Here is a 12,991-nt window from a genome sequence, read left to right on the forward strand (position 1 = left end):
AGGCACGAAAGAGGGAGGGCGAGCGAAAGGGAGAACGAGAGAGGGAGGGAGGGAGGGATGGGGAGGTTATGAGACTGCAGGAGGATAGGAGAGAGATAGAGAGAGAGAGAGAGAGGATGGGGTGAGCATTCGCGCAGTCGGAGCGAATACTGCAGCTCTCTCTCAGATTCCACACGGCCGTCGCCCGACACACCTCTGCGCTGCACTTGGCGTTCACCCACAGCCGCGCACTCACACGCCCCGCCGTGTCGCTCACAGGCTCGGGAGAGCTCCGCGCGCCGCAACGCTCGTTTAGACCAGTGCGTCAGACAGCAGAGGCAGGCGGAATCATGCCCGGGGAGGCAGAGGACGGCAGCGGCCCTGCGCGGGACGCACCCAGCCCGGTCACGGACGCTGGCATCGTCCCCGGAGCAGGTGAGGCGAGCCGCGGCCGCTCACGCACGGGACAACGTGAAAGAGAAGAGGGGATGAGAGGGAGAGCGAGGGAGCGGGAGGGAGGGGGAGGGGGGGAGAGAGAGAGAGAGAGAGAGAGAGAGAGAGAGAGAGAGAGAGAGGGGGATGAGAAGAGGCTTGGCAGAAGGGAGAAAGGGGATTTGTGGAGGAGAGAGGTGGCTGAACACATGAGGGTAGAGGAGCGGAAAGAGAGAGAGAGAGCGAGAGAGAGAGAGAGAGAGAGAGAGACGGGTCTGGCCGCACCCTGCAACATCATCAGCATGGTCCCAGAAGAGCAGCTGTAGTATATCCACACCCATCATGGCAGCATGACACAGCATCACTTGTCAGGACCCAGCATCATCTCCCTCAGCCCAGAGAGAGGTGGCTGACGCAACTGCCTGCTTGAAAATCACACTGATATGATGCAGGAAAACAAGTGGGCTTGAAGCATTTGGGATGCGATGAATTGGGGATGTGTATAGAGATTATGGAGATTTTTGAATTAGCCTTGTCGGCAAGGTCCATAAGGATCATGTGTGTGTGTGAGAGTGTGTGCGTGTGTACATGGGTGTGCATATGTGAGTGTTTGGGAGTGTTGATTCTCACCGTCGGTGTATAATGGCTATGATACTGAGTCATTCATGTTTTTATAACTGTACTGCTGTCGCCTTGTCATGAGAGACCAGGATAGACATGCCTTAATGATGTTTGTTTATTTATTTGTTTGTGTGCAAGGGGACAGCTTGTGTTGTCTAGAGAGCACCGTCGGTAGAGTAGAGGTCATGTCTGTGTCTGTGGATGTGTCTGTGGGTGCCTCCTCTGTACTGGTTGCGCAGACCCGTGCCTTCTATTCTGGCCGCAATGTACGGGTCTGTGATAATGACTTCCATCATCACTCTCTCAGATACTTAGCGCGCGTGCGCACGGGCCTGTGTGTGAAGGGAGACTGGCCTAAAAAAAAGAATAAAGACCTCTCATCTATGGTACTATCTTTAGCTTGCTGAACTAATCACGTGAGATGGGGCGATGGAAAGGAGTGGAAATACACAGGCTACATCGTAAAGGTTTCAAAATGTTACTGACACAAATTCATACTCCAATATACCAAGAAAGTGCTTATTTGGGGCATAGAAGGTCATATACGTAAATGGTCCAACAGCTTTACAGACCTCTGTTTATAACAATAATCAACCATTTGCAAAACAAATACAGTTCCAAAAATAAACATTTCTTCTCCCCTTTCCTGCGCACATTGCTTGAAAATGCAAATGTGCCTAATTAATAATCATATCTTATACGGTGACATCCTGCTTAGGAGCCGTCTTAAAATTATAGGTTTAACAATTCAAGATTTCTGAGCTGGAAAAGGAGAGCTGCCCCCCCCCCGCCCCCCCCCCCCCACACACACACACACACACTCACACACACACACACACAGAGTTCAGTAGAATGGCAAGTCCGGCAGTAGAGACGCAGAACCCCCGAGTCCCTGTCCAAACACCTCAGGCCTGTGCTTTAATTTGGCACCAAGCAAAATTTATATTTACCAGTGCAAAAGAGCTGGTAAAGTGGAAACCAAACAGCAGCCAAAATGATTTCCGACTTGAGTAAATTCATTTTTCTGTAAGGGCACGTTTGTTAGTCAAGAGTAAACTGCCAGCATAGCTTATGGTGACCACACAGAAATGGAATAACACAGGTGTAGGTGTGGTACTCTGAAAGATTTGCAGAAGGCCTGTTCCTCAAGGATACGAACGTAAAGCTAATCGTCGTGGCAATGAACAGGCACAGAACATACCCATCTTTCGTTTATCTTTTTAATTATTCTGTGCGCTATAATTTAGTAACATAAATAGCACTCACTGCGCGGCATTTCTAAGTTTATCGGGTCAAAGTAATGAAAGTTCCTTACATCTTGTGGTAGCATCAGCCACGCACAGACGACTAAACCCTTCACGCTCATTAATTTGACAAGGACTAACTATTTAAATTATTAATTTATTATTAGCCATCATACCACGCAAGTGAAGAGGGACTTTCTGCACCAGCAGAAGCAGCCAGAAAAGAACAGAGAGCTTTCCTCAGCATCAGCACATCGCCATATCAACCTTGAGAGAACCGTGTAGGAGAACCCCGATGGCTTAGGGGAGCACAGGCTGCGCTGCTGGCCAGGTACGGGAGGCGCAGACAGAGACTTCTGGGAAAATAGCTGAATCGTGGTCCTCTACGCTGACTCGAGGTTTTAATACTTTTTCTTGCCGCCTGTGGATGGAGACAAGAACGGTATTATGGGCCTGGGACCATCTGTTCGGTTCTGTTTAGCAAACTACCTGGGCTTTGGCGGGTAGGACATTCACACTTACACGCGCGCACACACACAAGCAAACGCACACTTGCGTGCATGTACACACTCACTTGTATGCACACAGAGGCACATGTGTGCACAAACATACCCATAAATGCGCATGCGTACACACACACACATACAAAGAGAAACACTTGAACACTGATGTATCTGTTGGTTTATTTAAGTGTAAGCCGTAAGCAGGTATAACCTGGAGTGAGAAAAGTTTACTCAAGAACTGCTCAAGAACTGATGCACTTCTCTCTCTCACTCAGTCTCACGATTACAATCTCTCTCTCCAACACACACACACACATTCACATTTCTGCAGTCACCTCTTAGATTATACAATATCTTGTATAATCAGTGTGGTTGTCTAACAAGAGGCCCTTTCTTTTATGTTCTCCATCACACACACACACACACACACACACACACACACACACACACACACACACACACAGGCAAGGATACTGCTGTTGTATTTTGCATTTCAGCTCCATAAGAGTTGTTCTGTTTGCAGTGTGCAACATGATGATGTCATCATTTTGGATCATGACTAAGCACAGCAGGCCACCCACAGCAGAAAAACAGGCACACACAACAGAGTATAGAAACTCTCTCTCTCTCACACACACACGCACACACACACAGAGAAGCTGGCCAGATTCTTGCATGGCTTTGGCCAGTAAGGATCTTTGTAGCACGCTCTGAGTTAGAGAGCCGAGATGTAAATTACGGTCTGGATGTGGAGGGCAAATGACACAAGACAAATCCGGATCCAGATAAAGACAGAGAGGAAGTACATACGCACATGCTTTGATGGTAAGAAATGTAGAGGGTATGAAACATGAGGTAAGCATGCTTCAATCCAAACTGTCCCCACATGATACTCACGAGCATCAACGTAACGGGATGCGTGTCGTCTTCCAGCTGAGCCACTTTACTGTTGCATATAAACGTTGAATTTCAAGAATTAGCCACTGCAAGCTCTGCTGGAGCGTAGACGAGCGCTTTGCTGGGTGGCCTCTTCCTGAAGCTGGCTCATTAAGATCAGGTTTCCAAGTCCTAACAGAATGTCCATTATCCCACGTTGGCAGTAGGCAATTTTATCAATAAACAGAAACACTAAAGCAATTACAATAATATATGACGTGTGATATATAATGTCGCATTTGGGGGATTTTTGAAGCACTGAAACACACACATACACACACACACACGTGTGTGTGTGTGTGTGTGTGTGTGTGTGTGTGTGTGTGTGTGTGTGTGTGTGTGTGTGTGTAAGTAGGTATTTTAAAAAGAGAGAGCAAATAGGCAGAGCCAGTGAGTAAAAGTATTAAAAATGAGCAATCAAAATGACAAATACCCAGCATGAGCTAAAAGTGTCACTCCGTGAAGAGTTCAACACCAGAACACATCCCCAAATGAAGCAATGAAGGTTACCGAAATACTGAAGCATGAAGGAATAGATGGTAGGAGGAGGGAGGGAGAGAGGGAGAGAGAGAGAGAGAGAGAGAGAGTCCTCCTAAAGCTTACCTCCTCCTGTCTTTCTGATTATAAAGACTGCTGTGAGGAGCTGATAGCAGCTCCTCTGGGTGAAAACACTCAGCAGTACATACACCCATGCAGATACCCTGCATTCTCCGTGTTCAAACATCATATTTGTAAAAATATACACTGATGCACACATACTGCGCAAGTGTGTGTGTGTGTGTGTGTGTGTGTGTGTGTGAGTGCCTGCGTGCGTGCAACTGTAGCTGACCGTGCTGTGCAATTTCCTCCCCATATAAAGTCATTGCTGATGGACAGTTTGCCACGTGGGCAGAAAACGGGCCTCGTCTCCCTGATACAATCACTTAACAGACATTCAGATCTCCACTTGCCACTGTCAGACTGAGATACCCCCCACCATCAGGCAAAATGACGCTCCTGGAAATATTCCCTCTAATGCCGCTTGACCCTAGTGCTTGCCATTTTAAAGGATAATCCATCATTTAACACAGCGTTAACACAGGCTCAAGCTATTCTCATGGGCTTCCTCAAAAGATTATTAGGGTGAGAATCTTCATATCGGTTATAGAGAGTTTTCTACAATAAGGCTTATTTTCCACTGTAGCGTTAGTGAAAGATAACGGACAGCATTACAGTGCTTCTGAGAAAGCTGCCTGTACATCAGTCAGGGTAGACCCGGTGCTGAATGACTGCCACCTGACGCTGTCATTTTGCCAGTTCTGAACTGGCAATAAATTATTTTAAAAATGTAAATATATTTTCCTTCTTAATACAGACTTAATGTAATTTTGGTGATGCATTTAGTGCCACAGCTTCTGCACATTTTAACACACTGTGACTGCATTAGACACAGAAGAATCAGTGAAATGAGAATATACTGCCCTGTCAGGATGTGTACTGCATACGAAACTTGTGCCAATTTCCATTTTATGAGATCTCAAGCAAAATGTCCAAGCAAAGCTGTGGCATCATGATGTGATGAAAAAGTTGAATAAAAACATGTTCAGTTTGAATCGATTCACCTGAAGGCCGGTCATGTTTATGACAATACTGTAGACAGCAAAAATAGGTGTTGTGTTGTACTGATCAAGGAAATCAAATGGTGTTAGTACATTGCATTTTAAAAATCTGAGCTGCTAAACATTACACTTGCAAATCTAAATAAAAAAACACAAATAGCATTATGATATTTGTTACATATTAAATGTTTTTATTGCCCTCTTTTTCAGATTTGTCCAGACAAACCTCCAGCTCCACAGCCTCTACTCCAAGTGATAGTGCCTCCAGCCCATCTCCTACAACCCCGCCCAAGCTCCCCCCACAGTGCCCCTCCCCATTTGGCCCCCGTTTGGTTATGGCCAAGCCGAACCCTTGCACCCGACCTCCACCAGAGGGCGCCAGCTTTGAATCAGAAGGGCGGTCAGTGGGCCGGCTGACGGGTCGCTTCGGAAGAGGGGTGTGCAGAAGGGGCCCAGTGAAAATGGAAAGGATTAAAGTCTTAACTGGGAGTGAGGTGGAGAGCGACTACCAAGAACCAGAGTCCATGGATGCAAGGGTAGTTATGGGGCAAGAAGCACTGCTGAAGAACATGGAGTCACAGATTGGGGGACTGCTTGACAAAAACGCCGGTGGGGAGACATCTAGTACACCTAGTTCGGAATCCCAGCCCACAGAGCCTGCCATGCTTTCACTCCCGCTGCAGGCACAGACGTGGGGCGAGGGGAAACCCAAACTCGACACTGGTCAAGAGAGTCCCAAACTTGACCAGGCCAAGTCTTTGTTCCCAACCACTGAGCCAGAGGCAAGCTTAGGTGAGCTACTCGAATGCACAACTTTGGAGTCCAAAGCAGCAGTCACGGGACTGACAGAAAGCAGCACCTTTTTCCCAGACAATGAAGGAGACCCTCTAGCTCCGTCTCCGGCTGAAGTGCCTTCCTTGTCCTTTTCCGAACCCCCCTACCCAGTTGATCCTCAGCGTGTCGGAGTCCTTCCCGGACTGGATCCAGACCGTTATTATACAGCACCTTCCACACCCATCAAGATGGCCTACTGTTCACACCTTAAGCAGCAATGGCACCCAAATAGCCCGAGCACAGGTCCTGGATCCCCAGCTGATGAGTCTGATCTGTGCTCCCCACCCACGTCTCCTTCTGGGTCTTACATAACCGCAGAGGGCAGCAGCTGGACCTCCAGCACTTCTCACTCCTGCTCCCCAAACCTGATTGCAGAGGCTGAACTGCAGGAGGCCCCTGCATGCTATGTGGGATCTCTGTCTGAGATTGGGGATGAGCTGGGGGACGAGCGAACGGGGGCCGAAAGGGAGCACTGTCTGTGTAAACCTGCCATGCCAGGGCTGGTCGAGGACGTGGAGTATGAGGAGGACCAAACGAGCAGGAAGGTTTGCAGGCCTCAGTGGGTGACAGAGAACATTTCCCCACACAGGAGCAGCAGTGGCAGAAGCACAGATTCACAAGATGGTGGAGGGGAATCTGAGGCCTCCTTAGTGCAGGCAGAAATCCAGAGAGCTACCGACATAACCCAGCCATTTGATGATCCAGATCAAGATCTAGAACTTGATCTTGATGCTTGTGTCTCAGAGCATTTCACCAGACTGGATGCACCTCTAAGCCCAGAGGAGGACTTTCCCACAGATCTGGCATCTTCTTTTCCCTTCAGTCATCGGCTGGCAACTGCTTCTGCTACCCTGGACACGGGCAGTCTGACCCCTGCTACTTGTTCCTCAGAGATTTCAGACACTGATAATAATAGCTTGTACAGTGAGATTGGATCTTCTTCCCTGTTCTTCCATGGGTGCTCCAGAGAGGATAGCCCTAGGGGAGAAGGAATGATTCCTGCATGCATGCTGCCTGTCCATGCCAGCTTGATATTCCAGGCAGACGCCATGGAGATAACATTGTTCCCTACAGACGAGGAGCCTGAAAATGAAATGGATGCATATGCTGCTGGAGAAGAGGAAGGAGATGTGGATGAGTATGATGATGAAGATGATGATGATGACATAAATGACTTGGAAGAGCAAGCTGAAGCCATCAAGATTGGATCAAGGGTTGTGGAAGACCCAAATGAGGAAGACACCTCTGCTTCTTACCTAAATTCACTTTCTGAGAACTCAATAAATGACGGAATAGATGAGTCATTTGCTTATCAGGATGACACCCAGGAATCGAGTGATTCCACCTCCTGTAATGGCGATGAAGACCACCTGTACAGTACAGAGAGAGATGTCAATCCTGCCCAGCAGTTTCCCAGACAGGAGGACCATGTGCAGTCAGTAAGCAATGCAAGAACAGAATCGTCTGGAAGTGAGAGTGAAATGGACACTGGATCATCTGGATCATCTGAGCCACCAAATGCAGAAGTTCATGAACAGACACCAGACTGCACAGTGCAAAGTGCAGAAAACATAACTGTAGAAAAAAAGCCAGATGTGGAGTGTACAGAGACAGTATTTTCAACAACAGAGGTCAAGGACCAAGGAAAGGATATTACACAGAGTGCAGACCTCAGGGGCACGGAAGGAACATATGATGTGTGCAATGCAGAGTCTCAACTAGTGGTTCAGACAGCCCCCCAGGAGTTGGAAAGTCAGACAAGCTCAGTGGATCAAAATGAAATGTCTGAGACATGTAATAAGTTAGCCCTTTGCATGCTTGGAGCCACAGCTGCAGGTATAAAATATAAATTCAACACTCAGGATGACCCAGATCTGGACCAGAAGAATGGAAACAACTCTGAGTTTGTCAATACCTCGCTCCGGCTTGACGAGACAGAAACCAATGATCTCAACAAAGGAGTCCCTCTGTTGTCTCACCCTAAAGATGACTGTAGCCCCACAAACATACCAGTTTGTGCCTATCCCGAGCTGTCCGATGTGCCAGATAACTTAACCACAGCTGATGTCTCCCCATCTGAACACTCTCTTGACCAAGATAACCTGACAGAAAATCAACCTGGCACCGACGACGCAACTCTCAGCTCTCTAAACATGTCCTCTTCTACTTACGGCGTGCTTGCCATCTCGCCAAAGAAAGAGAACTCTGAAAACAGCATGACAGAAAGGAACGTTTCATCAGAGGGCCGGGCCCTGCTGGAGCCTTTGACACCGGGAGAGTGTTGTGCCTCTGAGGCAGAAAACTTGCTATTGTGCGATACAGCTGGGCCACTGCGAAACAAAGCCCGATCTGTGAGCCCTAACATCGCTGCCGGAGATGGCATCACCGCTGACCTTGAGGACAACAACAACAGCTACTGTGACTTAGGAGAAAGGATGACCGATATCGAGGCTGGCATGTTGGAATCCAACCTGTCCACTTGGAGGTCTATCGAGGATCTGTCAGAGGCAGGAGGAGGGGAGGATGATGCCAACAACCTTCAAAATCCAGACAGCAATCCACTTATACAACGGCATTCGGAAAAGATTCTGGTGACTACATGGAATGACCCCGAGAAAAGCTGTTCGCCCGTTATTCCAAGCGCTCAGTCAACGTGTCTGTCATTGAATATCCTTTCAGATGATGGCAAAGACGAGAACGATCAGACCCCTAACACAGATTTTAACATTCCAGGAGAATCCATATCAAATATATGCCAAGATGGTGGCCCTGACATTCCTCCTAAACAGGCAATGCAAGTTTTGGAATCAGCAAAAGAACTTGAAGAGGCACAGACTTTGACAAGCTCCTATGAACAAAATGATCTCTATGAGCCCATTACAACCACTGACGTGTCAGACAAATCAAATAACCCAGTTCCTAGTTCCTCAGACCAAAGCATTGAAAAGGAAATTTGCCTGGCAAATTCTGAATCCCCAGTTTTAGAAAAAAAGTATGTATTCAGATTAGAAGGAGGCTCTTTTGGCACTTTCAATCCTAAGAAGAAATCAAGCGAGTCAAGACGTGATATTTCGTCATCTGATCGCTCTCTGGCACACAAAGAGACAGCAACATGCACTGACACAGGGATTACAACTGATACCACAGATCTAGGTTCACAGGTACAGTCCAACATTACAAAAGAGGAAAATCAAGAGAATTTTGGTAGTCGGGTAATTGACAGACAACTTACTGAACCAAAGAATGAAATTGCCTTTGAGGATCAAGAGGAGGAAAGAGTTGAATGTTTCTCACTAAGGGAAAGGGGGGATGAGGAGACCGAGAAAACATGTCCAGAAGCAGAGGAAAATGGCAGAGAAAATGCTATTTTGGAAAGGAATGAAAAGGACACACACGTTATGCAGAAAGCAGGTTTCTCAGAGACAGAAGAACGAGAATGTCAGAACGAAGAGTCAAATGCCAGTGCTGCTGAGATCACGCCACATCAGGAGACAAAACAAAATGATGCAGAAGTTTCGCAGAAATTAAGCACAAACGAAATGACAAAAACAGAACTGTATGACACTGAACCAGATCATGCCGGGAAAAGACTTGATTCAGATCATGGCCTGAAATCCGAGGTATCTGTCGCCTTTTACCAATCAGTGTCTGCCTCGGAGCAAAAGAAAGAGATCCAACATGAAGAAAGCCCACCTGAATCTCAGCCGAGTAACACATCAACCGAGACTCAACAGCAAGCGGACACGAAAAGTGATGAGGCAGAAAAAAATGATCATGACCAAACACCAAACGAACCGATTTCCCACCCTGAAAACTCCAGTTCCCAGTATCCTTTCACAGAGTCAGAGGGCTTGACTGAATCTAGTGATCATGCCAATACAGATCAAGGAAAAGCACTTGCCCATAGCACCTCAGAAAGTCTGGAACTTCAACAAAGCACACGAGACATCAGCGATGATCAGGTAGGGGGCACACCACTCGGAACAGTGAGAGCAGAACTTGGAAGGCCTTCTCCTTCTCCCTCATCTACAGATGTGCTGGAAGAGGACCTTCCCACCCCGATACAGGAGTCTCAGCCTTCATTGGACAATTCCCAAATACACAGTTTTCTCACTCATACTGAATCAGCTTCGAATGATGGCTCAAGTGACCAGAGCAGCTCATATCTGTCAGAGAGCCCCCTTCAAGTCCCCAGCGTGGAAACAGCAACACTGGAGTCCGAGGAAAAACTAGTGGCTTCCCTGCCTGTGCAGGACTTGCATCGAGATGTGAACGAGCGGTCAGGCGTAAGGTCAAAGTCCTGCAGACAATTCGCTGCGGAGGGTGAGATGTGCTTGTGCACCAAAAAACACACATAAGTACTGTCATCATAATCTTAGCATCATAATAAGTGTTTAGTAAAATCATTAATGATTTGATTGATTCATTTCAGTCAGATTGTTTAACTGACGTTTCATTTGATTTTGTTAGATTTTTTGTATGCCCACTGTTACTGAAAACATGTTTTGCTGTTTTTTGTAAGCAGTATGTACGGGACAGAAACCAGTATCTCCTGAAAGCCCCTACACCCTTCCCAGTGGATGCACAGGTCACAGAGATGCTAGCCCTGCTTACAGAAAAACAAATATGCCCAAGGAAAAAGAGATCTTACCATGCATCAGTTCCACTCTAAACTCCTCTGTGCAAACAAGGCCAAAGCCAGATCCAAAGCCAACTGATCAGGACACAGGCTCAGTCAGCTACAGAAGACAGGACTCAGAAGAACTGGATCTCTTGAAAAACAACAGTATGTTTCATTGCAAGTCTACTGCATGGTGTCTATCCTGTCTGGCACACTAAATCAATTTCAACAACACTGTTTGCTGAAAGGGTATCTGAGTGCACTCATTCACTCTCTCTCTGTGTGTGTGTGTGTGTGTGTGTGTGTGTGTGTGTGTGTGTGTGTGTGTGTGTGTGTGTGTGTGTGTGTGTGTGTGTGTGTGTGTGTGTGTGGGGCTTATAGTTGGCTCCTGTAACGAAACAGACAGCGATGGTTCACTGCCTGAGCTGGAGGATCCAGATGGAAGCCTCCTAAGACCGTCAGACACACAGGTGACATACTGCAAATAGATACATTTGGACTTCCACATAAGAGTACCATTGAATGATCAGCTGCCCAAAGTTACAATTTATGATAAACTGCGAATTAGAATCCAATTATATTGGATCATTCATAACATAAAAAGCTATATTTTGAATTTTATCCCTATACAAACATTAGGAACAAACACTGCTGGGAGCTTTTGTTATGGAAAGTGCAAATGAAATGCATTAAAACCTTTACTTATGCTAATAAGATGTATTTCATGCTTTACAATTTGTCGCCTCATTTCTTATTTAATCTTTCTCAGATATCACATACTGCAGCTGATGAGTCGGCGAGCAAAACGAAGCAGAGCCGAAGTGAGAAAAAGGCACGGAAGGTGAGCATTACCTGGCCCGAGCCCGCGGAGTACCGACATGACTCGCACTTAAATACCCCGCTCAGCCTCCTCAGCACCTAATGCTCAAATTCCTTCCTGTCTTGGGGGCATTATCTCCACAAGGCTATGTCAAAGCTGGGACTCAAGCAGATCCACGGGGTTACGCGCATCACCATCCGGAAGTCCAAGAATATCCTGTTTGTCATTACTCGCCCGGATGTCTTCAAAAGCCCTGCATCGGATATCTACATAGTCTTTGGGGAAGCCAAGGTTTGGACCTTTGTGCTAAAGAGTTTTATGTATCTGATTTTCAGTTCAGAAAAGTACTGTCAGGAGAAAGCTAAATAAACAGTTCACTTTGCCCAAACCAAATTGCCATATGTTATGTACAATGAATGCAGAACTGCGAATGTGTGAGGAAGAGAGATTAAATTAACAACACACATGCCTTCGTTTCAGATTGAGGACCTGTCACAACAAGTGCACAAGGCTGCAGCAGAGAAATTTAAGGTTCCCCTTGACCCTTCACCTTTGACCCCTGACATCATGCCCAGTCTCACCATAAAAGAGGAGAGCGAAGAAGAAGAAGAGGAGGTAGATTCAATTTCTGTCACTCATCTCAACCCTTTAGTAAATTGGCCTCGTTTAAGCTTACTTCAATTATTACAGATATGTTAGACAGGGTATAATTAATAAAGAGATTCAAGAATGATATTATCCTGGAACTCTGGGTGGCCTCCCACACTTCAGTCAGTGGATAATTCCATCTAACCATCACAACATACGTTAGCCGCTCTCTGGCTCAACACTCTTTGTTACTCAAATACTCAAATTTACACTTCCGTACCTGGAGCAGCCGCGACATAAGTTGTGCTTTGGTGTGTCAGGTGGACGAGAGCGGGCTGGAGCAGAGAGATATAGAGCTGGTGATGGCCCAGGCCAACGTGGCCCGGGCTAAAGCCGTCCGTGCGCTACGCCACAACAAGAACGACATTGTCAACGCTATTATGGTAAGACGCCTTCCTTCGAGTTGCTCGTTTGTTTATACTGATGCAGAAAATACCCGTTCTGAATAACACTGGGGGGAAATGCAAATGTGCTTTATGCTCCCTATTCCAAGAAATCAATGACGATAAAATAAATGGCAGCTTGACTGGAGGGGATCCCCGAGAAGGGCTTCTGCCCATGTTCACATGTATAAAAACAGGGCATGAGCGCGATTTTCTTCTTTGTACCCATTTCTAGGAGCTGACCATGTGAGAGAAGAGATGTTGCTTGGTCCCTGCTTCCTCCCTGCCACACCCTGCGCTCCTCTCAGTAATGCTGCTATATTGTACGTACGGAAACCCTCTTACCTGCTCAATAAACTGTTAATAACCACA

General features: G+C 46.8%; 1 protein-coding gene across 1 annotated transcript; it reads left to right on the forward strand.

Annotated features, from left to right (window-relative positions):
• Window positions 1-140: 140 nt before the first annotated feature.
• On the forward strand, window positions 141-12,991 carry nacad (NAC alpha domain containing). Its single transcript, XM_027010781.3, has 9 exons — window positions 141-414; window positions 5,524-10,470; window positions 10,673-10,933; window positions 11,150-11,238; window positions 11,538-11,609; window positions 11,733-11,879; window positions 12,069-12,203; window positions 12,497-12,619; window positions 12,855-12,991. The coding sequence occupies exons 1-9, from the start codon at window positions 330-332 to the stop codon at window positions 12,867-12,869; spliced, it is 5,874 nt and encodes a 1,957-aa protein (XP_026866582.2). The 5' UTR covers window positions 141-329; the 3' UTR covers window positions 12,870-12,991.

This window comes from Electrophorus electricus, chromosome 1 (assembly GCF_041902795.1).
Source record: "Electrophorus electricus isolate QZ-2024a chromosome 1, ASM4190279v1, whole genome shotgun sequence".
Taxonomy (NCBI): Eukaryota; Metazoa; Chordata; class Actinopteri; order Gymnotiformes; family Gymnotidae; genus Electrophorus; species Electrophorus electricus.

What these genes read in the sequence shown, in the direction of transcription:
- nacad (XM_027010781.3), top strand. Translation starts at nt 330, where the DNA reads ATGCCCGGGGAGGCAGAGGACGGCAGCGGCCCTGCGCGGGACGCACCC. An exon ending in TGGCATCGTCCCCGGAGCAG is followed by an intron (nt 415 to 5,523) that starts GTGAGGCGAGCC and finishes CCTCTTTTTCAG; the next exon opens with ATTTGTCCAGACAAACCTCC. An exon ending in CAGACAATTCGCTGCGGAGG is followed by an intron (nt 10,471 to 10,672) that starts GTGAGATGTGCT and finishes TTTTGTAAGCAG; the next exon opens with TATGTACGGGACAGAAACCA.